Source organism: Mustelus asterias, chromosome 9, assembly GCF_964213995.1.
Source record: "Mustelus asterias chromosome 9, sMusAst1.hap1.1, whole genome shotgun sequence".
NCBI classification, from domain to species: domain Eukaryota; kingdom Metazoa; phylum Chordata; class Chondrichthyes; order Carcharhiniformes; family Triakidae; genus Mustelus; species Mustelus asterias.
The window spans coordinates 106,063,146-106,090,003 of NC_135809.1; the positions used below are offsets into that span (position 1 = coordinate 106,063,146).

The following is a 26,858-nucleotide window of genomic DNA, read 5'->3' on the forward strand; positions in this document are numbered from 1 at the left end:
CAGCACAGATGGACATTTTAGGAATAGGATCCTCTTCCTAGTCACATATGCCAATGGCTACTCTGAAATGAGTATGCCATCATGAAGGATACTGCACATGGCTCTAAATCTGTGCCTCTCTTAAAAGTTTGCACTGTTAAAAGGATCAAGGAAAGCTGTGTTTAGCGTAATAATGGCATTAACGCACCTAAATGTAATAACATGCAAATTTCCTTAATCTTCACAGCACAATTATAATATAATAATGACATAAATATTGAAGAGCAACATTGTCAAATCCCACAGATGAAGAATAGGCAGTTCAAAAAATATTGGATTATTAGTTTAACTGTGTAACCAAAACTTTGCTAATATGGCCGGTAAAAGGGTTGGCCAGCGGGGGTGGTAATAGATTTAAGACTGTACAGTACCACCATTAATTCGAGTTTGTTTTCTAACTTCATGGTATCATTTTTCCAGCATGCATCTGATACAAATGGATTCTGTGCAGCGTTGGATGGAGGACCTGAGATTGATGGCAGAATGTGAGTGCATGTGCATACTTCAATCAAAGCCCATCAGTGTAGATGGTGACGGACTCAACGAGCTTGTCATAACATCTCAGCAACATTTACAAGACAGCCTGCAGACATTGTTGAAGAGAGCATGGACAATCACGACGGAACTGTCCAACATATTCTACAAGCTTGAAAAGAATAGGTGGCAACGGGTTCACAGCACTGCAGTGAGGGTGAGCTGTCACATCCGGTCATTGATAAATGAATACAACAGTTACACCAGCAACGCTTCAGCAGGGATGCAACAGGTAAGGGGTTCATCTGTTCAAATTGATCACAATAAATTATTACACAGAAACTACGCAGTATAATTATGAAATATGATTCATTAAAAATTATATGTGTAGAGATTTTTTTTTGGATATCTCTTTGTTCAGTTACACTTGAAATCTCTAGAATACTGGGAGATAAAGTTAATAGCGATAATGGCACCATTATTAAACCTAAGGGGAGACCCGCAACACAGACAGTATGGGCAGGATTCTCAGCCATTCAAGCCAGTGGGATTCTCTGGTCCCGCTGCAGTGAATGGAGTTTTGGCTGAGCGCCAAGCTCTCTGTCCTCGCTCGCAGTGGCAGCAGGGTAATGGCTGGAAAATTCCAGCCTACATATGATTTTGTAACCATAACGGTACCTAAGTAGAGAGATTGTTTTTCATTCATATTTGCATATTTGTGAGAATTGGGAAGTTTTCAGCTGCAGTTCTTGATTGTTGGAGTGCCTCACTCTAATGGGATCATGCATCTTCAGGCAGTGATCACATCCCATTGTGGGTACCAACACACCAACTCGTGTGAGAGATGTGGGCGGGGGGGGCGGGGGGGGGGCGATTCTCTCATCCCGCTGTGCTAATTTTTCAGCACAGCAGGCCAGGAGAATCTCGCGACAGCCACTGTGCAAGGTGGGGGGGTGCCCCCTGGGCATTGGCACCTTGGTACTGCCCAAGGGGCAAAATGCCAATGCCCGGGGGACACCTTGGCACTGTCCGTCAGGCATGGGGCAGTGCAAAGTGGGTGGGAACTATGGGGGTGGGGCTGGGGGCAGGGCCTGGTGGGGCAATTAGTGGGGGTGTGGGTGGGGGATTGCAGAAAGGATTGGTGGGGGAAGGAGGGAGATCAGTGATCGGGGAAGGCCAGGAGGGGTGGAGGGGGAGTCAGCCTGATGGGGAGGTTGGGACTGTGGGGGGGGTGTGCGGTATGGTGGGGTTGGCACTACAGCGGGGGCGTAATTGTCGGGGGGAATTGGGTGGGAGGCTGGAGTTCAGGGTGGGCTGGAAAGGGGGATTCAGGGCTGGCCCAGGAGTGGTTGGGGGGCCAGCGATGGGACCATGGGAGGGTCACACAGCCGGTGTTGTGGGGATCGCAGGGCTGGCCCACTCAGCGTTCTGCTGCTGGCCTCTTGGATGGGATAGGTCCCGCCTGCTCATTTATAATGATATATACAGTAGTGAGCTCTGCAGTGCACAGAGTATGGGAGATTCTTCTCTGAACTCCCACTGAAAAAACTAGCGTGAATGCATAGAATCATAGAATCCCTACAGCACAGGAGGAGACCACTTGGCCCATTGAGTCTACACCGACCACAATCCCACCCAGCCCTATCCCCGTAGCCTCATGTATTTACCCTACTAGTTCCGCTGACACAAAGTGGCAATTTTAGCATGGCCAATCAACCTGATCCGCACATCTTTGGACTGCGGGAGGAAACCGGAGCACCCGGAGGAAACCCACGCAGACATGGGGAGAACGTGCAAACTCCACACAGACAGTGACCCAAGCCGGGAATCGAACCGGATTCCTGGTGATGTGAGGCAGCAGTGCTAACCACTGTGCCACCGTGCCGCCCAATTACTCCAGTTTTCATGTGAATTCGACACTTAGAAATTTTGGGAGAATTCCAGCTGTGGGGCGCGATTCTCCTGAATTGGGACGAAATGTCCATGGCTGCGGGAAAACCAGAGTGTTTGGATGGATGCAAATTCATGCCTCCCGCGAATCACGGTGGCCAGTCTGGCTTTTCAGAGCCATTTGAAAGGGCATCCCAATCTCCGCAGTCGCAGACAGGTCTCCCTCCCGCCAAAAACTGAAATGGTGACCGCCAAACCAGGCGGCAACTCGATCGGAGCCGGCGGTTTGAGTGAATCCCGATTGCCCAGAGGGAATCCCGATTTTTCGCTGACGCCCCATTCAATGGGGGATATGGATTCCAGGAGGCTGACTGATGGGGCGAGAGAATCCCTCCCCTGTGATTTCTAAGTAAAAATAAGCATTGTTCATAATCTCATGATTTAAAAAAATAAACAGAATCACTACAGTGCAGAAGGAGACCATTCGGCCCATCGAGTCTGCGCCAACTCTCTGACAGAGTGTCTTAGCCAGGCTCTTTCTCTGTAACCCCATATACTTACCCCACCAATTCCCTTAACCTACACATCGTGGGATGCCCATTAGTCTTTCCATTGCACTGAAGTCATCATTTAAGTATTCTGCAGCCGAATCCATGTATGACTTTGGTTTTGGGTCAACGTTGTGACCCTTTCACTCTGCTTTGATGACAAGTCAGTCAAATCCAGGGACTCTTAATATGCACATCCCGCTTCTAGCTACCCTCCAAATAATGCTGCATTTTCATCGAGTCAGGTTGACTCCGACGCCAGGATGGTGGGCGAGTCTGGATTCCGGGATTTCTGACCCTATTCCTGGCGTGTGAGATTTGTAGGAGTGCCTTCAAAGAACGCAGGCTGCTTCCTGTCAGAAGCTCACGTCCGGCATTCCCAATCCGTCCTGCTCCATTGTGGAGCTAGATATCAGCCACTCCTCAGGCCAGTTTTGAAGAAGTCATGGTTCACATCCCCTTAGGGGACTGAACGCCAGTGTGCATGAGGGGATCTTTTAAAAGGTAGGTTCAAAAGGTCTGCCTCATGTCCTATTCCAAGCTCTGCTTCTCCATCAACTCCCTATGTCACCTCTTCACCCCTATGCCAAGCTCTGGCACTTCCATGCCCATTGACCCACTGTACACTTTCTACAACTAATGGACAACACAATGCAAAGTGGGATTCTAAAAAAGAGTTCAGAAAAAATGTTTTTAAAAAGTCTGCCCGATAAACTAAGAAAAGTGTCAATCATTCAGGTCCTTTAAAGCTTCAAAAACCACAAACCAAAAACACTTGAGACCACTTACTTAAGTCAACAAACATTGTGAAATTGACTACAGAGACCAGATTGCCTGATCTGTCAATTAAATAATACTTCCTCTGGGGAGCAGGTGTTCTGTTATTCAGAAAAATGACTGGGCTCTCAGCCAAACTGCATTATATATTCGTGGCTGCAAACTATTGGTATCACAATTCTATGTATACCAGGTGAAATGCAATGGTATCTCATATAGAATCCCTACAGTGCAGAAGGAGGCCATTCAGCCCATCTAGTCTGCACCGACCACAATTCCACCCAGGCCCTATTCCCGTCACCCCATGTATTTACCCCCTTGACACTGGGGTTAATTTAGCATGGCCAATCAACCTAACCCGCACATCTTTGGACCGTGGGAGGAAACTGGAGCACCCAGAGGAAACCCACGCAGAGAGAATGTGCAAACTCCACACAGACAGTGACCCCCGAAGCCGGAATTGAACCTGGGCCCCTGACGCTGTGAGGCAGCAGGCACCACTGTGCCACTATGCCGCCCATTTTTGCATTGTGTGAAAATTAATTCATTAATGTCCTAGTTTGTGATGCCACTGATTTACCTAACAAGCCAGGGTGGTCATCAATTTAGAGCAAACAGTCACTATGGTTTGTAGCTTTTGCAGTGAAATAGCAACAGGTTAATAGAAATTTAAGATGATTTAATAAAGTCTGATGTAGGAGGCCAGAGTGCAGGTGGGATGTTATATTTTTGCTGTCAGTGTCAAATGGTAATTGTTACAATGGAACACTACCCATTATTAGAACTTGGGTCTGAGAGTACGAGGCTGGTTTAAGGTGCAGAATAAAGGTCGACATATTATTGCTAATTTGTCTTTTTTGACAGGTTAACAGACATCATTCAACAGGTTCCGTTAGTTAAAGTTAGGTCAGCTCTGAGAGTTGAAAATGAGTGCTCTGTGCTGGATCAGTGAGGATCTTTAACTGATACCAAGTACATCAAACAAGACATAAAATATGAATGTGAGATTAAAGAATCTCTGAAATGAAACAAAGATTAGTCATTTTCCTCAATTTACTCTCCTTTCCGTAGAATCATTCAGGAGACAGTGCTATGTTTCTTCCCCGTTGAAACAGCGTATTGAGTGATTTTAATGATTTTGCCTCTACTGCACTATCTCGAAAACTATACTATCCAGAAAACAATTACAAGTATTGATTACTCTTTTCATGATGAAGTGTTTCGGGATGCTAGTTATGAACTTGTATTTTATTAATTTAGGTCCTGCATCCTTCAAAGATGTGCGGGTTAGGTGGATTGGCCATATTAAATTGTCCATTAGTGTCAGGGGGGGTTAGCAGGGTCAATATATGGGGTTACAGGGATAGGCGGATTGGCCCTGCTAAATTGACCCTGGCGTTGGGGGGATTAGCAGGGTAAATGCGTGGGATTATGGGAATAGGGCCTGGGTGGGATTGTTGTCGTGCGTACCCGATGGGCCAAATGGCCTCCTTCTGCACTGTAGGGATTCTATCTATCATTGTTTAACTTAAAGTAGTGCTCCAGCTCCACCTTTGACGTTGTGCTCACTTTATTCATCTCCATTCAGGACTGAAGAATCTGGGATCTGGCTTGTCCCTATGATCATTTTTCTGAGTTTGTATCTTGGATGTCGAGTGTGCGAGGTGTGATCAGAACACTGTGTAATAACCGTGCAATAGCCTTAACCCTGCTTTGTAAAACAATTAGTATTTGGATTGTGAGCATTGCCCATTACTGATTTAGAACGACTGGATTTCTTTCACCTCGCGAGCGCAATACCATTCATTGAATCCTTTTGACAGTCATTCTTTCTCCTGGTGTGTAATACCTTGCATTTATTTGTGTCGAATTTAATTTATCACACTTCTTTCATTCGCAAATTTTATCATGCTCCTTCTGCCACGGACTCCTACCAAGCCACATGGATTCCCGCCGACTGTGGCAAGGTCTGCAACACATAACAGGCTGCAAGATAAAGGTATGTAAATTTGATGGCACCAACGCATCCCTTCTCGATGAGCTCAATGCATTCTGTGCCCGCTTTGAGCAAGAAGTCAGTGTGACCATGCCTTCCACCCCGGAAGTCTTGGACGAACCATTGCAGACGTCAGAGCAGCCTTCTCGAAGGTCAACCCACAGAAAGCGACCGGCCCGGATGGGGTATCCGGACGAGCACTCACATCCTGCACAGATCAGCTGATGGGGGTATTCGCAGACATCTTCAACAACACTTTAAACCAATCTGAGGTCCCTATCTGCTTCAAGAAGATGACCATCATCCCGGTACCAAAGAAAAGCCAGGCAGCGTGCCTTAATGACCATCATCCGGTGGCTCTGATATTCATCATTATGAAGTTTCTTCGAAAGGTTAGTCAGGCATGAATCAATCCCGATCTTCCAGATTGCCTGGATCCACCTGCTGCCGCAACAGGTCCACAGCAGACGCCATCTCACTGGCCCTGCACTCAACCCTGGAATACCTAGATAACAAAGATACTTGTGTCAGACTCCTTTTTATCAACCACAGCTCAGCTTGCAACACCATTAATCCTACAAAGGTCATCTCCAAACCCCGTGCCGTGGGGCTTGGCTCCTCCCTTGGTGACAGGACCCTGAACTTCCTAACCGACAAACTGCAAGCAGTAATTGTTGTGCGTGCCGCACAATCTGTTTTAACCCTTATACAGTGGACAAATAACTGTGAGTAGACTTCTTCTTAGTACAACCAATATTTATTTAAAACACACAATCAATAATCACTCACCCAACCAACAATAAGTTACCTTACAGAAAATACTCAAGTTCAGGTCCAATATGAGACCTTGATTTAACTTTGCGTGACTGGCAAGTACCCAAGCAGATATTGGCCTTTATCTGTGTGCTGGTCTCTGTAGTCCTCTGCGTAGTCTGGTCCTTTGGTCTGGTCTGGCACTCTGGCTCTGGTCTTCCTTCCTTCTCGGGTGTAGTGGCTCTCCTCGTGCTGGTCGTTGCTGGCGATGTCCTCCGTTGTTATAGCTCGTTCGTGGGGTCAGAGAGAGAGAGAGAGAGTTTCTGTCGTGCAGAAGCTTTTGTCCCTCCCTGATTTCATGTCCTTTTTGGGCAGTCTTCTGATTCTTGTCAATCAATCGATCAGGACATGATCACCCTGATTGATAAGAGTCCAATCAGGTGCTGCCACACCGATCTCTGGGTGTGTACCCAATAGCCATGCCTGTAGGTGCTGGAGGGACATAGGTCACATACCTCCCTCCCAAATAAGGGGTTAAGGTAAACAAGTATGTTTGACCAGAAAGTGTTTATTGTCTTTGGGATGGCCTATTTCCTGTGTATTCAGTCATCTGAGTTGCAGCCTGTTTATCTTTTAAACTGCAGCCTGTCGTTTTAGTTCTTGCCCAATTGTCCCAGAGTGCTTTACAAATCTCCATTTTAGGTGGCCCGTTTGGCCACAGTAACAATAGGCAACAACACTTCCTCCATGATCACCCTCAACACTGGTACAATACAAGGCTGTGCCCTCAAGCCCCTTACTACACTCCCTTTACACCTATGACTGTGTGGCCAAAATCCCCTCCAACTCGATTTTCAAGTTTGCTAATGACACCACTGTAGTGGGTTGGATCTCAAACAATGACAAGATGGAGTATAGGAAAAAAATATGGAGAATCTGGTGAACTGGTGTGATGACAATAATCTTTCCCTCAATGTCAACAAAATGAAGGAGATAGTCATCGACTTCGGGAAGCATAATGGAGGACATGCCCCTGTCTACCTCAATGTGGAAGAAGTAGAAACGGTCGAGTGTTTCAAGTTTTTTGGTGTCCAAATCACCAACAAACTGTCCTGGTCCCTCCATGCTGGCGCTATAGTCAACAACGCCCACCAACACCTCTACTTTCTCAGAAGACTAAGGAAATTTGACATGTCTGCTATGACTCTCACCAACTTTTACAGGTGCACCATAGAAAGCATTCATCTGGCTGTATCACAGCTTGGCATGGCTCCTGCTCTGTGCAAGATGGCACAAAACTACAAAGGGTTGTAAACGAAGCCCAGTCCATCAATCAAACCAGCCTCCCACCCATTGACACTGTCTACACTTCCCACTGCTTCGGAAAAGCAGCCAGCATAATTAAGGAGCCCATGCACCGCAGACATTCTCTCTTCCATCTTTTTCCGTCGGGAAAAAGAAATAAAGGTCTAAAGGCAGCTACCAACCGATTCAAGAGCAACTTCTTCCCTGCTGCCATCAGACTTTTGAATGGACCTATCTCACACTAAGTTGATCTTTCTCTACACCGTAACTATGACTGTAACACTACATTCCGCACTCTCTCCTTTCCTTCTCTATGTAGGGTATGCTTTGTCTGTATAGCGTGCACGAAACAATACTTTTCATTGTATACGAACTAATACATGTGACAATAATAAATCAAATCAAATAACTCAAAAGCAAAATTTTGTAGTTGTTGCAAATCTGAAATAAGAACAGCAAAAGATGAACATACGCAGCAGGTCACACAGCATCTGTGGAGAGGGAAGTACTGTAGAGCTAACCAACGTTTCAGATCACGACTGCCCAGATCTGCACAGCACTGTAAAAGGACCACTGTCGCCTTCACCACTTCATACTTCTATTTATGTACCACCATTAATAATACTCACATGTTTGGTTTCATGTGTTAATATTTAGAGCGTAGTGTCAGAACGTCAGAAACCTGTGACAGAGTGAGTGCTACCTACAACTTCACCAGCTAACCACTGACATACTGAACTGTTCAAAAAAACTGTTCAAAAAAAAAGTAAAGACACTGAACAAAGATGTGTACTAGCAACCACCTGATGACTAATACTGTAAAGTTGATCATTTCTCTGAAAAGTGTATACAAATTGCACTGCAGACCTATTACATAGAATTTCACATCTGGGTGGCATGGTGGCACAGTAGTTAGCACTGCTGTCTCACAGCACCAGGGACCTAAGTTCGATTCCTGCCTTGGCTCACTGTCTGTGCGGACCCTGCACATTCTCCCCGTGTCTGCATGGGTTTCCTCTGGGTGCTCTGGTTTCCTCCCACAGTCTGAGAGACATGCTCGTTAGGTGCATTGGCCATGTAAATGCTCCCTCAGAGTACCCGAACAGCCGCCAGAGTGCTGCAACTAGGGGATTTCCACAGTAACTTCACTGCAGTGTTAATGTAAGCCTACTTGTGACCCTAACAAATAAACTTTAACTTTAAACTTTAAACTAAACATCTGGGAAGAGGGTATGTCAAGGTTCACTTGACACGGTCCAAGTATGTCAAGATCCACTTTAAAGGGACACTCCTGAAAAGAAGGTATTAAAGATACAAAATGCTGGATTTTGATTAGGGTGGCAATGTGGCACAGTGGTTCACACTGCTGCCTCACAGCGCCAGGGACTCAGGTTCAATTTCAGTCTTGGGTCACTGTCTGTGTGGAGTTTGGATGTTCTTCCCGTGTCTGCGTGGGTTTCCTCCAGGTGCTCCAGTTTCCTCTCACAGTCCGAAATACGTCCTGGTTGGGTACATTGGCCATGCTAAATTCTCCCTTGGTGTGCCCAAACAGGCACCAAGTATGGCGACTTAGGGGATTTTCAAAGTAACTTCATTGCAATGTTAATTTAAGCCTACTTGTGACGTTAATAAATAAACTTTAAATATACTCATCAGACATTCAACCCCCATGTGGAGGATCAAGTAACCCCATCCCTGTTAATTAATATCTCAAAAATGTGCCAAAATGTTTCTGAGATGGAAGATCCAAAAATTTTGATTATCACAACAATGGATGCAAGGCCTGCTATTTGAATTCCTTTCCGGGAATACACAGAACCATACAACCATAGAATTCCTACAGTGCAGAAAGAGGCCAACTTTCCTATTGAGTTTGCACCAAAAGAGCATCCCACCCAGGCTTTCCCCTCCGCCCTATCCCCATGGCCCCATGCAGAGAATGAGCACCCATGGGAGAGAAAATGACAAGTAGAAAGAAAGGAAGCATAATGGTCATCTAGGAACTCTGCTGAAAAGGAGCTGGAAAGATCTCTCTCTCTCTGGAAGCACAAATTATCTCTTCAACAAAGTGCAGACCTAAACAACATCAACTCCAGAATTCTATCAGAAATCACCTAACATCAACGGCTGCAACGTTCCGCAATCTATATATCATGGATAAGCAAAGGATTTATACATGTATTCTTTTAACTGGATTCTAAGGTCAGGAATTTCCACTTCTGTTTTCATTGGGTGAGTTCAGCAACGGGAGCAGAAAATGTCGCAAGAACTGCAAAGTCGTGTTTTAGTTCGACATAAACGCAGGGCGTGATTGTTTCCCCTCCACCCCCCCTTCAGTGACAGCTGCATTTCCTGACATTCAGCGTTGTAATAAATTTGAACATCATTGTAATAAATTACCATATAATTATCTGGCCTCAATGTGGGAATTAGCACGCCCATCCCGCCCTAAGTCAGAAAATCGGTTCACGGCGGAGTGACGGCAGAACAGCGCAAATCATGACTGATCTCTGAAGCTGTGCACCTGCCGAGCGGACCTCATAGGGGGCTCAGATGAACACTTAGGGGGAAAGGATCATGCCCTCCTTGGTTGGGTCACAACAAATGTTTTAAATTTTATTTTCTCCGTGAATGCCTTTTCCAATCCAAATGTAGTTATTTGTTAACAAGGAGCAAATCAAATCAGATTTTCTTGAGTCAATGAAAGAGCAAGTTTCTTAGTTCCTAAACCAGCAAAAAATAATAAAAGATGCGTGCGCACACACACACACACACACACACACACACACAAAGCAAAAGTGGTTAAACTTCAGCAGACTTTTCCCCAACATCGGAAAAGTGGCCTTGAAGCTGTCAACGGCAGTAGTGACTTTCTCCGCCATATAGCGCAGAGCTTTGAAAAAATGCTATAGGTATACGGGTTCCACAATGTATTGTTGGTGGGGTGGCTTCTGATTCCCCTCACCTCACCAGCAACTGAGGTAGCCAAGGATGAGTACGCCATTTTTAAAGGCTGCCCCAGCACAGAGTGAGCAAACCAGTTCACTCTTGAACCCTGCTGGCACTTCCCAGCACTACCCCTGGCACTGACCTCTGGCACCTCTGACTCTGCCTGGTTCATATGCTGGATGGCATGGCTTTGTGCTATGTACCTCAATGCACACTTCCTGGGTGCACTGCAAGTCTTGTATTAATTTATCTGGGATGTCTGGATGGGGCAATGGTTAATCCCCAGTTGGTGCTTCCCTCCAGCTATCCAGAGTGCCAGCCAAGGATAAGACAGTCACTGAGGAGAATGTGGGTGCCACCCCCTCACCAGGTGTCATGCTCTTACACTCCAAATACTGTCACATAAGATTCTCTAGGAAGTTGGCCACACTTCCAATGGAGGGGTTTGTGCTCAAAGCCCTGAGTCATGGTGGCACACACGACTCTGCTGGATGGGCTCCCCAATTCTCTGTGCATCTGCATCTCCACCCAGCAGAAACAGGACTGTGTCCGCCACCCTCTATCTTCTGAGAGGAACTGCCCACTGCTGCCTCTGGCACCTTCTGCATGCTGATGCTGATCACTGAGTGCCACCCCACCTAACCTGGCACGAGGATCCACCAAGGTGATTTTATCTGTACTGGTGGGAGGTATGCTTGTAAAGTGAGACAGTGCTTTTTCTGAGCTATTCTTGACCTATTGATGGTGAAGGAGTTGCCTCCTTACCTCGGTGTCTGCACCTGTGGGAAACACAAAAGGAAAACATGAGAACTAGCCTTGGGGAGCAGAAGCCTCTGCAGTGCCAATGTAACTCCGTCTTCAGTATTCTGTCAGATAGAGTGGAGCGCAATGCATTCCCTTAATCAATGTATTGCATTCTCTCACCATCTTCTCCACCATAGATGCTCATTTTGCCTTGCCCGACTTCCTCATTGTCCACAGCCCAAGGATATGAGTAGAGCCATTCAGCCCCTTGAGACTGTTTAATAACCCATGGGATGATCTGATTGTGTCTTCAATTTTCCTAAAGTAAACCTTTGAGGCGGCACCTTGTCCAATGCCTTCTGGAAATCCAAGTACACTACATCTACATGTTTAGGACGATTGATCTATAAATGATTACATCGAACTTTATCCCCAAGCATTTCAATGAAAATAGTAGAAGCTATCCAACGCCTACAGTTAGAAAATAATTATGTTTGGAATAGTTTCCCAAAAGAGTCATGCAATCACAAACGTTTCGGCATGGTTCAAAATCCAGCTGAGAAAATTAGGGATCAGAGAATTAGGTTTCAATTGGTTGAATAGCTTTTTAAAATGTTCTGCTTGTTTCAGTGTTGTATTCACAATGTTGTGCTCAAATGATTAGAGTGGGCAAATAAAGACCAGCCAGAATTGCCACCTGGTCCGGTTGTGATAGTGCCTTTCAATCTTTTTGACTAACCAAATCAACTAAATCAAATTAACTAAAGGACAAATTAAAAGGGGCAGCTCCCAAAAGAAGGGGAACCTGCCCGAAACAAAGGACGAAGTAGAAAGGACACTTAAAACATCAAATCAAAGTGTGATTAAGGGGGTCAATAACGCACCCCAGCCCCTGCAGTGCCCAGTGGGCACGGAAGGTGTTAACAGTGCCCTCGGACACCACTCCAGGGACACCCAGCCACGAATATAGCCGCGGTAGATGGGTAGACAGTCGGGCTGGACGACCCCTCAGTTGCCTGCTGCCTGGACCTGTTTATGGTGAATTTTGCCAGGCCCAAGAACAGATTCACGAGGAGGTCCTCCGCCTTCCCTGCCCCCCTCTGCACCAGGTGCATTTCTGTACACTATATCGAATACATTTCACTTGTTCTGAATGGAATTGGAACAATTCACTTGGATTTAGTCGAACTCACTGCTGTTGAGTTGTATTCAACAGAGTGCTTATTGGCCTATGTTCACAACTGGTCTGGCAATGCCTCAACTTTAAAATTCTCATCCTCTTTCAAATCCATCTATAGCTTCTCAACCCTACCCCATCTCTAACTTTCTTCAGCCCTACGATCCTCCCAGATTCTATGCTCTTCCAATTTTGATGCTTTGCACATTCCCCACTTCTTATTCATTCATGGAATGTGGGCATCACTGGCTGGGCCAAAATTTATTGGCCATCCCTAATTGCCCTGGAACTGTGTGGCTTACTGGACCATATGGCATTTAGGAGTTAATCTCATGTGGATCTGGAGTCACATGTAGGCCAGACCAGGCGAGGATGTCAGCTTCCCTAAAGGACATCAGTGAACCAGGTGGGTTTTTATGATAATTGACAATGGTATAATTGTCATCATTAGATTTAATTCCAGATTTTTATTGAATTCAAATTTTAACATCTGCTGTGGTGGGATTTGAAACCAGGTCCCCAGAGCAATATCCTGGTCTCTGGATTACTAGTCCAGTGACAATACCACTATGCCACCGCCTCCATCATTGGTGGCTGTTCCTTTAGCTGCCTAGGTCCTAAACTTTGGGGTTATTTGCTTCACAATCCCCCTCTCCTCCTCTAAGGCACTCCATAAAATGTTCCTGTTAAACCAAGCTTTTGGTCACCTGAATGCTTAACCAGGCTGAAGATGATATCTAAATGCAAGTTCATAGAATCATAGAATCCTACAGTGCAGAAGGAGGCCGTTCAGCCCATCAAGTCTGCATCGACCACAATCCCACCCAGACCCTATCCCCATAACCTCATGGATTTACCCTAGCTAATCCCCTTGAACTAAGGGGCAATTTAGCAAAGCCAATCCACCTAACCCACACATCTTTGGATTGTGGGAGGAAATGGGAGCACCTGGAGGAAACTCACACAGACACGGGAAGAATGTGCAAACTCCGCTCAGGCAGTGACCCAAGTCGGGAATCGAACCCACTATGAGGCTGCAGTGCCAACTACTGTGCTACCCATGCTGCTGAGTTGTCCATTGTTGTCATACATATTTTTATTTGAAAGGTGAATGCATCCTACTCTTTCACTGCAAATTCTAATTAATCTAATAGATAACATTTCCAAACCTAAAGGGACAATTAAATAACTTATAACAGGAATTGATTGACAAGATTGTGTTTGGCCTTCATCTTCTCTTCACTTCTGTAATGCATGAAAATCTTTAAGTCTCACTTCAAAATTACTTTTGACATGAATTTGTAAGTACTAATAAATAATATTTATGTTGAGCTTGGGAATACAAAAGATGCAAAAGCAATTTCTAATACAAATGTTCTGTTATTGTTGGTAGAAAAGACCACTAATTATGCACTTCTAAAGGTCAGATATTCAGTTGTCAACATCGTAGACTTATACTCAGTAGATTCACGGCCATGACCTGCCTGCTCAGTAATTGCCTATTGTGAGTAGGAAGGAAATGATTCAACATACAGTTTAATTAACTGAGTGACATTACATTAATTAAGCAACTAACACGGTATTAAAATTTGAAGCAAATTTCATCAGAGACTATAGTACTGTATCATCTCACTGATTCATTATATGTTGACAATCTTTTGTAATATCTTATTGGACCAATTACACTGCAATCTTGTATTTTCCTCAGATTTTCCTCCTATTGACACTACTGTTGATAAAGTTTTAAAGTTTATTTATTTGTGTCACAAGTAGGCTTACATTAACACTGCAATGAAGTAAATTACTGTGAAAATCCCCTAGTCACCAAACTCTGGCGCCTGTTCAGGTACACTGAGAGAGAATTTAGTATGGCCAATGCACCTCACCAGCAGATCTTCAGACTGTGGGAGGAAACCGGAGCACTGGAGGAAAGCCAACCAGACACGGGGAGAAAGTGCAGACTCTGCACAGACAGTGACCCAAGCTGGGAATTGAACCCGGGTCCCTGATGCTCTGAGGCAGCAGTGCTAACCATTGTGCCACTGTACTGCCCTTAGGGTACAGTTTTATGAATGCCAGTGTCCCTCTTCTCCCCTGCCCAGCTGGGAAGGCTTTTTGTGTATGAGCTTTAGACCATGAATGTCATCTTTCCACTCAGCTGTGGAGGGCATCAGCACTAAGTCTGATCTGCCTCCCTAACATTCACACACAAAAGTCTGAGGACACATACCGACCGACTCAAGAACAGCTTCTTCCCTGCTGCCATCAGACTTTTGAATGGACCTACCTCGCATTACGTTGATCTTTCTCAAAACCCTAGCTATGACTGTAACACTACATTCTGAACTCTCTCCTTTCCTTCTCTATGAACAGTATGCTTATCTGTATAGTGCGCAGGAAGCAATACTTTTCATTGTATACCAATACATGTGACAATAATAAATCAAGTCAAACCAAAAGTGTATTTTTCAATGTGCCGAACAGTAGCGACAGAATAATGAACCTTGGTTGATTTTCCTTTCTTCCTAAACTAAGTTATGCTTGCAACAATTGTGTACCTTGACTGTATCCCTGTGTAAATTACACTTAAATCACAATGTAAATTGGAAGCTTTTTGGTCTAAGTGGCTCAGTTTGTACTGCCTGTGACCTTACTGGGATTCTGTAGATGCTTGAGGATTAAGATAGTAACTGCCTAGCTGGCTCAATGGAAGAAATGCCATTTCTTTCATACAGATCTTTTGCCTACTCTAATATTTAATTGAAATTTATTTTCCTCCTGTGTACTATCCTAACGATGTGCCTTAACCATAATTGCAAAACGTCTCAACATGATATTTTCTTACCAACAGCAACTGTCATGATTTTGCGATCAAATTAGTGGCATGTACTGCTGAATTCTGAATAGTTTTATGCTGCAAGATTCCTCCACACTGGAAAATGGTCTGAGTTCATTTCACATAAGGAGTTTTACCATAGGCAGCAGGAGGAAATATTCATTCCAGCCTGACTTTGGCTTGAAATCAGGTTGTCTAGATAATCCGAATGATTTTAAGAAAATAAATTATGTTAAGGATATCTGACATATAACTTTATCTATTTCAGATAAGAAACAAAACTAGGACCAGTATCTTGTGCAGATTATGCACATTGTAAATTCTGTAACTTTATTATGAGATTAACTGAGTTACTCAAAGTAGAAGAAGCGAATGATGAACAATTATGAGCTGACTTTAACTGCAGTATTTGTGCATTCGGTATTCCTATTGTGCTGTCAAATATCATGTGTTTGTTTCTCTTTCTTTTGCAGTTTGAAAAGATTTTAATCGAGAAATGCACAGCCCTGACTACAATAACCGAAAGGTACATTTCTGTTATCCCAGGCTGTATTGAAATTCCCTATTTTGAACACTTCCATGGTTTGACTTCATAGAATCATAGAATCCCTTCAGTGCAGAAAGAGACCATTCGACCCATTGAGCCTGCACTGACAATGATCCCACCCAGGCCCTATCCCCGTAACCTCATTGCTAATCTCCCTGACACTAAGGGTCAATTTAGAATGGCCAATCTACCTAACCCACACGCCTTTGGGCTGTGGTAGGAAACTGGAGCACCCGGAGGAAACCCACGCAAACACAGGAAGAATGTTCGAACTCCACACCGACAGTCACCCGAGGCCAGAATTGAACCTGGATCCCTGGCATTGTGAGGTAGCAGTGCTAACCACTGTGCCATCCTACCGATTTGTTGAATATGACATTTCTGCTTTGTTGCTCATTGCTAAAGTTCCCATCTTAGATATAAATAGAATAAAATATGATTGTTTGAGTCTCAAACTTCATTTGCAAATTGGAAAACATTTATTTTCTATTAAATACATCAAACTGCATTGAATTTTGAATTTTAGCATAAAGCTGAGGGGAGTGAAAGACCCTTTTTCAAATTTGGTAATTCAGGAACTAATTCAGATGTTTATTTCTGAGCCCCTAAATTGTTAGACTACTTATGAATGCTGAAGTTGGAAAGTTATCCCCCAAAGGAGGAGTTTATGTTCACCATCCCTTGGTTATATCATGATAACAGAACTCATAAAGCTGTGTCGCTGAGCTACAAACTGTAATAAGTCTTCAGAGCCAGAAATCCCTTCATAAAAATCCCTTTATTTACAATTCCAACAGCAGTACACAGAGTGCTAGCAGTCTACCTTCAGGAGCGCCAGAGGAACTGACATTCCTGGTTAAATACAAGAAAAAGATTCCCTGATTGGCCCATCAATTGACTCCTTAATCATGGAGTTCATATTCCAATAGGCCAACCTCAATGGCCTGATTGAAGCCATTACACAAACCCAGCTCCTGCAATTTCTAGTATCACATGACTATGTGGTGCTTATACCGAACTCGCCTTCCATTACCTTAATCAAGAAAACACCCCAAGGGTCATTTTCTTTGGTAAGCAAAAGCACATTGAGCCTTCTGCCAGATAAACACTTACATGGCCAAATTGAATAATTATCCTGTTTTCCAGCATCTTCTTTTTTCCTGCCAGACAAACTGACTGCTTGTAACAAAACACTATCTTAAACACCGGGCAGGATGGGAGAATTCCGTCCTGTTGAAGAACGGTGTGATTCATTCCTCTCAACTTCAGAGCAGCATTCAAAAGAGTTAAGGATCAGAGAGATAGATCAAAACTAAGATCAGGGAGTAAAAATGAAAACATTGCCCTAGTTGGACTCATAACTGACAAAGGGAGACATTTATTTTGTCGGAGGCCAGCCATCACCAGTGTCCCTGGCTCAGCTAAAGATTGCAAAGTTAAGTTTTTAAGTTTATTTATTAGTGTCACAAGTAGGCTTACATTAACACCACAATGAAGTTACTGTGCAAATCCCCTAGTCACCACACTCCGGCGCCTGTTCGAGTACACTGCGGGAGAACTTAGCATGGCCAATGCATCCTAATCAGCACGTTTTTTGGACTGTGGAAGGAAACTGGAGCACCCGGAGGAAACCCATGCAGACACTGGGAAAATGTGCTGACTCCGCACAGACAGTGAAAGCTGGGAATCGAACCCGGGTCCCTGGCGCTGTGAGGCGGCTGTGCTAACCATAGTGCAACTGTGCTGCCCAGATGTTCAGTGTTGGACACAGCTGAAAATAGAACAGCCCAGGCCGGTCTTCAGCAGGACCTGGATAAGACTCAGATCTGAGTTGACAGGCAGCAGAAAATGCAGGTCTGCCAGGCAATGGCCATTTTGAACAAGAGAAACCAACCATCTCCCCTTAGCCTTCAACTGCACCATCAACATTTTGGGACCAGCATTGACCAGAAGCTTGGCCAGAACCAAATCAATGATCCAACGCTTTGATAACAAGTACACTGTGGACCACATAATCTGATTGAAGGTGTGCATCATCTAAAGGCCTCTTCAAAACTAGCTGGCCCTTTCAAAGAGTCATCCTTGGTCCTACTCTCTCACCCAATATCCCTGCTTTTTTCTTCTTCTTCAATTGTTAACCCAATTAATTCTTGACGTCCACCATTGAATCTATATTCACCTCCTTATCAGGCAGTGCATTCCAAATTCTAACTACTTGTTGCACAAGAAAGTTTTTTTCCTCATGTTGTCCCTGGGCATTTTGCCAATCCCCTTATTCTGTGCCCGCTGGTTATCATCCTTTCAGTTACTAGAATCCATTTCTCTTCATTTACTCTACACCTTAGGCATTTTACAGTCATGGAATATATATTTGGTTCAACATTTTTTTTATTCATTCACGGGATGTGGGCATCGCTGGCTGCACCCGCATCTATTGCCCACCCAAACTGCCTTCTATTTCAGAGCATTTGAGAATCAACCACTCTGTTGAGGTCTGGAGTCACATGTAGGCCAGACCAGGTAAGGACAACAGATTTCCTTCCCTAAAGGACATTAGTGAACCAGATGGGTTTTTTTTAATGACAATTGACAATAGTTTCAAATTTCATCATCTGCCATAGTGGGATTCGAACCCAGGTCCCCACATCTTGCTCTCGGTCTCTGGATTAGTAGTCCAGTGACAATACCACTGTGCCACCACCTTCCTTTAATTTTACAGGTCTGAAAAAGTTTGATGGGAAAATTATTTAAGACACAAATATGAGAACTGCTAAGCTGAAAGATTCCAACTCACAATGTATCATTCCTTGACTATCTTTCATTGTGCAATACTACAGGAATTCCGTTTTATCACAAAGCTAGGTTACTCTTCCACCAGATCTACTCCACAACGTATTGGTATGAAATGCATGAAATTAGCTGAATCTATTGAAAACCTTGTTTTAATTTATTGATTCATTTTGATGATGAATGTTGGATTGCGATGTTACAATGTTTTAACCCAATCATTATCATTCATTATTCTGATGAACTATGTGTCAAACTGCCTCAAAAGCTAATAATGAACTCTACATCAAAGGGTTGGTGCCCCTTATTAAAACTGGCATGGCAGTACGATGTTGAGATTCTGCTGCATTGTTGGTGGCTCCACCCTAGGAGTCAGGCATTACAAATCAGCTCCCATCCATGTTCAAGCGTTTGTTAGAAATCCAATGATACTTTTCAAGGAAAAGCAAGAGGTCCATCTGGTGTCAGTTTAGCTCAGTTGGCTGGACGGCTAGTTCATGATGCAGAGTGATGCCAGCAGCATTGCTGAGAACAGGAAGATGTTTGTACTTTGTGTTCGGTCCACAATTTTGATTTCTCGACCAGTTTGACTAATAACATTTAAGAGCAAGATTTTAATTCACGCAAAACCCTTTCACTTACACGGAGTTAAAATTGGGTCTTAACTGGTTATTGTCCTCTTTGTTTCCGAGAAGGTGCTAGAGTGATGCACTTTGCCATTATATCCAGCACTTCTTCAATAATTAATTGTTTTCAAAGCATTTTTAACCTCTTTAAAATATTTAGATTCATTAAGAAAACATACAAATGTAAGTAAGATTATTATCGCTCCCTGCACTCTGAGTGGTGTTGTCTAAATGTACGAGGTTTACTATAGCAGCCCTTCCAGTTGTTCAAAGATTGACCTGTTCACATCTACAAAACAAAAAGCTAAAAAGAAAGTGACCTTTAGTGAATTCATTTTCAGATAACATGGCCAACTGTTTCACTTTGAATCCAATCTCCAGAATAGATTGCAGGACCTCGCAGGGCTAGAAAGATAGGTTAAAGAAAAAGAGGTGTTACTGTTTAAAAAAAGGAAGTGAGACCCTGAAATAGTGAAGGTACCAGAATGGAGAGAAGTTGGAAAAAGTCAGGTAAACATAAGTGAAATGTTTTATAATTTGTTTTAAAGTTGTGCTCATTTGTTCTCTTGTGTAGATATTATTGTAATAATGTGAACATGAGTAACCACGCTGCTACAACATTAGTATTGTTTCAATTAAAAAATAAATAATAGGGTGATTGCAATGTTTTTTGAACATGCTAATAGACTAGAAATGAATCCCGAAAGTTAGATGCAATTTTTTCCTTCCAGCTGTATGCATGTTGAAGATGAAACAACAGTAGCCTCAATGAAAGCTGAGATGATTGAAACCCTGATATCGTTTAGCCATTCTTTCAGCCAGATGGTGGAGCTAGCTTTAACCCACGAAATACAGGTCAGTGTCACATTGTAAATTATCACCCTCCTATAATCCTCTTTCGACTGGCAGGAAACGCAAATAAATTCAGTTAAATTGCCTACTTGCAGGCTATATTTTTTCTTCACTTGATAGTTGTCTGTTCTGTGTTTAGTTGTCCCTTAGTCCTCAGTTGAATAAACATATCCATGGTTGTCCAAAGTTTTATCCATTTTTTGAACGATACTGATTAAAACATTCTTCATTTAAAAATTAATATAATTTGACTTGGCTTTTGTAGGATCATGTGATCAAAGGTCATTATTAGCATTTGATCATGGAGGAAATTCAATTATGTATCCAGTACTTCTGGGTTCTGAATCTCTTGTCTGAGACTCCACCCTCTCAGCATGCTAGCTCAGTGAGTTTTTATACCGAGAAAATGCATCCAAGATGAATTGTTACTCACTCCCTTGGAAGTCCAAAGGACTCTCACAATGAGTCTCAGAGTGGCATTTGCCAGCCCCTCCTGGTGGCGGGATTATCCGGTCCCGCCGAAGTCAACCCATCACTGATTTGATTTGATTTATTATTGTCACATGTATTAACATACAGTGAAAAGTATTGTTTCTTGCGCGCTATACAGACAAAGCACACCATACATAGAAAAGGAAAGGAGAGAGTGCAGAATGTAGTGTTACAGTCATAGCTAGGGTGTAGAGAAAGATCAACTTAATGCAAGGTAAGTCCATTCAAATGTCTGACAGCAGCAGGGAAGAAGCTGTTCTTGAGTCGGTTGGTACATGACCTCAGACTTTCTTTTCTTTTTCACGAAGGACGAAGGTAGAAGAGAGAATGTCCAGGGTGCGTGGGGTCCTTAATTGTGCTGGTTGCTTTGCCGAGGCAGCAGGAAGTGTAGACAGAGTGAATGGATGGGAGGCTGGTTTGCGTGATAGACTGGGCTACATTCACGACCTTTTGTAGTTCCTTGCGGTCTTGGGCAGAGCAGAAGCCATACCAAGCTGTGATGCAACCAGAAAGAATGCTTTCTATGATGCATCTGTAAATGTTGGTGAGAGTTGTAGCTGACATGCCAAATTTCCTTAGTCTTCTGAGAAAGTAGAGGCATTGATGGGCTTTCTTAACTATAGTGTCGGCATGGGGAGACCAAGACAGGTTGTTGGTGATCTGGACACCTAAAAACTTGAATCTCTCGACCCGTTCTACTTCATCCCCATTGATGTAGACAGGGGCATGTTTTCCTTTACACTTCCTGAGTTCAATGACAATCTCCGTTGTTTTGTTGACATTGAGGGAGAGATTATTGTTGCTGCACCAGTTTACAGATTCTCTCTCTCATTCCTGTACTCTGTCTCGTCATTGTTTGAGATCCGGCCCACTATGGTGGTGTCGTCAGCAAACTTGAAAATTGAATTGGAGGGGAATTTGGCCACACAGTCATAGGTGTATAAGGAGTACAGTAGGGGACTAAGAACACAGCCTTATGGGTCATCGGTGTTGAGGATGATCGTGGAGGAGGTGTTGTTGCCTATCCTTAGTAATTGTGGTCTGTGAGTTAGGGAGTTCAGGATCCATTCGCAGAGGGAGATGCCGAGGCCCAGGCCATGGAGTTTGGAGATAAGTTTCGTGGGGTAATGGTGTTGAAGGCTGAGCTGTAGTCAATAAATAGGGATCTGGCATAGGTTTCCTTGTAATCTAGGTGTTCCAGGGTTGAGTACAGGGTCAGGGAAATGGCATCTGTTGTGGACCTGTTGCAGCGGTAGGCAAACTGTAGTGGATCCAGGTAGTCTGGGAGGCTGGAATTGATTCGTGCCATGACTAGCCTTTCGAAGCACTTCATAATGATGGATGGCAGAGCCACTGGCCGATAGTCATTAAGGCACGTTGCTTGGTTTTTCTTAGGTACCGGGATGATGGTCGTCTTCTTGAAGCAGATAGGGACCTCAGGTTGTTGTAAAGAGAGTTTGAAGATGTCTATGAATACTCCCGTCAGCTGATCCGCACAGGATCTGAGTGCTTGTCTGGGTTCCCCATCCGGGCCAGTCGCTTTCCGTGGGTTGACCTTCAAGAAAGCTGCTCTGACATCTGCAATGGTGACCCCACATACAGGTTCATCCAGGGCTTCCAGGGTGGAGGGCATATTCTCGCTGACCTCTTGCTCAAAACGGGCGGGGTTGGAAAGCCACGCAAAAGTGCACAGACTTCCCGCCAATGGCCAATGGCTCGCTCTGACTGCCGTGGGAAAACCCGCCATACGGGGGCTGCTGTAAGATCCCAGCCAAGGAACTGAGCCACATGGAAATCACCAGCTTTCACTGGGTGGGTTCCTGGTGTCATGAGACACACATGAGTGGCAGGAATTTCAGGCCATTGGCCATCCCACCAACGCGGTCCCTGCGGCGGGATTCCCAACCTCTGGGGGTGGATGCAATGAGATGCAATGCTGCCCGCCACTGAGAAACACACCACAGTGGGGCCTGAAAATCACTAAATTCACAAAATTGACAAGGCAGGATTAAGTCATGTTGAATTACATTCAAATTATGTGCAGGTAAGAAACTAAGGATATTATTAAATTTCGCTCCCTTAACTGGTGAGTTCCGTGGTTTCTTACCTTCCAGACACACACTTAATTGCTTACAGTTTTCCCACTATCAGATCTCTCACACATTTCTCTGTACCTGCCCATCCACCTGCCATCCTACTCACTCCAGTGGGCTCCTCGGAATCCAGCCTGGTGAGTGTAGACATTTATGGTGTTTGCTGGGATGTCAAGCCATGCGTGACCATTAATCTTATGAGCTAATTCAATTTTACGATAGATCAGTATTTAAATGATTGTTTTTATTATTTTTCCTTTGACTTTGCCTCCATGTAGATTGTAATTGTTTATAAGGCGCGACAGGTGAAGGTATAAGGATGCAGAATTTGTTTAGCATATTTGATAGTTATACTGCAGTCAGTTGCCCTGTGATTGTGGAGACATGTGGGCTTCTGTCTGAAGTGACGCTTGTGTGAATGCTGTGTTTTAGGTGTGGTGCTACCCAGTGTAGGCAACGAAGAAAGGAAGTAAATGGTGAATATATTAGCTTTTCAGCTGTGATCTGATCATTGAATTTCTTCTGGAACTGCTTGGTCTTCCTTGAGGTCACATCTTCCGCCTCCCTCCATGCGTTACAGCTGACTATTGGAGCTGACGTGCCTTCCCACAGCTCAGATGCTGGTCCCATCTGGCCTAGGTTTCCTTCAGAAAGGCCAAACAGGGTGGCATGATGGCACAGTGGTCAACACTGCTGCCTCACAGTGCCAGTGACCCAGGTTCAATTCTGGCCTCGGGTTATTGTCTGTGTGGAATTTGAGTTTGTACATTCTCCCTGTGTTTGCATGAGTTTCCACTGAGTGCTCCGGTTTCGTTCCACAGTTGAAAGATGTGTGGGTTAGGTTGATTGGTCATGGGGCAGCATGGTGGCACAGTGGTTAGCACTGCTGCCTCACAGCGCCAGGGACCCGCGTTCGATTCCCGGCTTGGGTCACTGCCTGTGTGGAGTTTGCACGTTCTCCCTGTGTCTGGGTGGGTTTCCTCCGGGTGCTCCGGTTTCCTCCCACAGTCCGAAAGATGTGCTGGTTAGGTGCATTGACCCAAACAGGCGCCGGAATGTGGCGACTGGGGGAATTTCGCAGTAACTTCATTGCAGTGTTAGTGTAAGCCTTACTTCTGACTAATAAATAAACTTTACTTGACTTTAAAATTACCCCTGAGTGTTGGGGGACTAACGGGGTAATCGCGTGAGGTTACGGGGATAGGACCTGGGTGGGATTGTTGTCGGTGCAGTTTCGATGGGCCAAATGGCCTCCTTTTACACTGTAGGGATTCTATGATTCTATTCTATGATTCAAACAGGTCTCAGTCCACAAAGCTTGAAGGTCTTCTGCTGCCAATATTGCTTGGTATCTCCTGGTTATTTATTTCTATCTATGAATGTGAACATTTTGCTGAGACACTGGAAAACTTAAAAACTTTTCTTTTTTAAAAAGAAAACTGAGAATAAGATGATTACCAAATCCTTTCTACTCTGCAGCCTCACTCTGAGTGCTGCATTCTCTCCTATGTTCTTATAGTGCTTTCCCCACAAAGCCCTGTTTCAATACAAATGATTTGTATTGTCCCTTTAGGCACGGTTTTGTGTTCCGTCGTAGGCAAATGAAAAGTGGAGAAGATTTCAGTGCAGGTTCCTTTCGCCCCACTTGACAGGTGATTGTTGCTTGAGTCCGATGTTGCAAATTCCTGAAAAATAATTTATTGCGCTTTTGTTTTTTTTCTACTCAAAACGATTTGTCATGTTGTTTTGGTTGGAATCAGAAATACGTCACAGTCACAGTGTGGAACCTATACATTCTCAGCTTCGCAGCATGTATTTTTGTCACTGCCAATGATGTGTAAATACATTATAGTATCAAACGGTGTTTGTAATGGAGTGTTATATTTCAGCAGTATCAGCATATGCATATGATGATTGAAATAGTCCTGATGCATTTCCATGAGAACACTGACCTGGAAGTAAACGCTCCAATAATAAAATTCCTCATATGATGAAAATGTGTCAGAGTGTTAAAATTATCAAAATAGATCCATGAGAATACTAACTTTTCAGTAAAATCTAAGTTTCACTCCACTGATTGTATGTCACTGAATCTCCATTAAAGGCCTGGCTCCCCTTTCTTGCTGTGCTTTTGCTGACTTTCAAAGGAGATGTGTCTGGTCTCTTGTGTATCCCTGATTTGTCCCATTGGCCACTGGGAGTTGTGCATTCAGATGCCTAAACCCTAAGCTCGAATTCTCCTTCAAAACTTTACCATTCTTCTTACTTCTCCCTTTGTGGCTCGGTGTCAAATTTTGTTTGCTAATCGTTCCTTGGGACTTTCATCTACATTGAAGATGCCGTAATAAGTTAAGCTTATTTATTGGTGTCACAAGTAGGCTTACATTAACACTGCAGTGAAGCTACGGTGAAAATCCCCTAGTCACCACGCTACTGCACTTGTTCGGGTACGCTGAGGGAGAATTTAGCGTGGCCAATGCATCTAATCAGCATCACTTTCGGACTGTGAGAGGAAATTGGAGCACCCGGAGGAAACCCACGCAGACACAGGGAGAATGTGCAGCCAAGCTGGGAATTGAACCTGGGTCCCTGGCGCTGTGGGACAGCAGTGCTAACCACAGTGCTGCCTAAGTATAAATACAAGCTGCCATTATTTTCAAAAAGAGCAGATCTTCTGCTTACATCAGAACAGCAGGATGTAAGTGCAAACTGTGTGTAAGGGGAGGTTTACTTAAATGCACCCAGCAATTAAATCCATTCGGCGTTTGTATAATCTCTTAAACTCTATTGGAATCAGTCTGTATCGTCGGAGGGTGCGAGAAAAATGGAAAGTGTTTTCCTTTCCTCCTGTTAAATTTCTATCATGTTGGAAAGAGATTATGGCTGGGGAAATGGGATGCCCAACATATGCAGTAGATGGATGTGGCTCACTCTCAGAGTGCTGTAGGTTGAAAGAAATTTAGCAGCTGGTTGTCCATCAGGTAATTCTCTCAGGCTCCCTGAAGTTAGTTTGTGTATTCTACATTAATGCAATCATTAGAGAGAACTGGAGAGATGTTGAGCTTTCCTTACTGCTATCACTGGTGCATGGCCACTGCAAGCTTTGCTTGGCCCCCCATCTGAGCAACGGCTTGAGTTGATTGGTGGGCCCTTTCGATATGCAAATTGGGATCCCAGGATGTACACTACGTAGTTTGCATTTTGAGACGGTGCTGGGTACAATGTGTGCGGCATGTGCCACACGCACAATCAGCTTGGTGAGGAGGTCACAGAGACATTTGCTGTAATTTTGTGGATCCAGAAGGAGGTGGAATGTTTCCCTGAGCTTCACAAATGATCCTGAACCACTGCAGTTTTGGATATCTCTCTCTCCACCTCCTGTCCTGAGATTGGCTCCCTTCCCCCATATGTGGCGATGTCCACTTTTGGCTGAGAAACCAATAGGCGTGCCCGATGTTACACTTGTCCACAGCCAATAGGGCTTCCTGATGTTGCAGGGTGTTTCTATTGTGTTTGTGAACTATTGGTTGAATGCTCATGAGGCCTGGCTCTTAATCCAACCAAGGTTATTGGGCAGCCGGCGAATCCTGTTGCCTGGCCAGCAAATATTCATGTCGGTGTAAATTCTACCCTGACTTGTTCTGCTCGTCAAATATGAGCAAACAGAAAGCCATTGGCGTTCCTGAGAAATGTGAATTTGTTTTTCACGTTGTTTAGTTTTGAAATTATCATCAGGCAGGAAGCTCCTCTCTGATGTGCAGCTAATGTTTACTCGTACAGAAATAGGTGAAGCAAACACACTGCAAAGACACAGGGCATAGGAATCAATGTTAACACATCTACACCACAGAAACAGATCAATATTCTCTGGTCTTATTACAGAGCAATCAAAGTGAGGGCAAGGAGGAAGATATCCTATCTCAAGAGTATTAATCAAACACTCAACCGATACACTTCGGGCTGGGGAAGGGGA

General features: G+C 44.1%; 1 protein-coding gene across 1 annotated transcript in view; it reads left to right on the plus strand.

The window, feature by feature from the left end:
• The first annotated feature begins 460 nt into the window (after positions 1 to 460).
• Positions 461 to 26,858, plus strand: part of insc (INSC spindle orientation adaptor protein) — a 208,831-nt gene continuing 182,433 nt past the window's right edge. The window contains exons 1-3 of the mRNA XM_078221282.1: positions 461 to 805; positions 15,962 to 16,014; positions 20,180 to 20,303. Of these exons, the coding sequence (XP_078077408.1) occupies positions 461 to 805; positions 15,962 to 16,014; positions 20,180 to 20,303 (522 nt within the window). The remainder of the gene's footprint in view (positions 806 to 15,961; positions 16,015 to 20,179; positions 20,304 to 26,858) is intronic.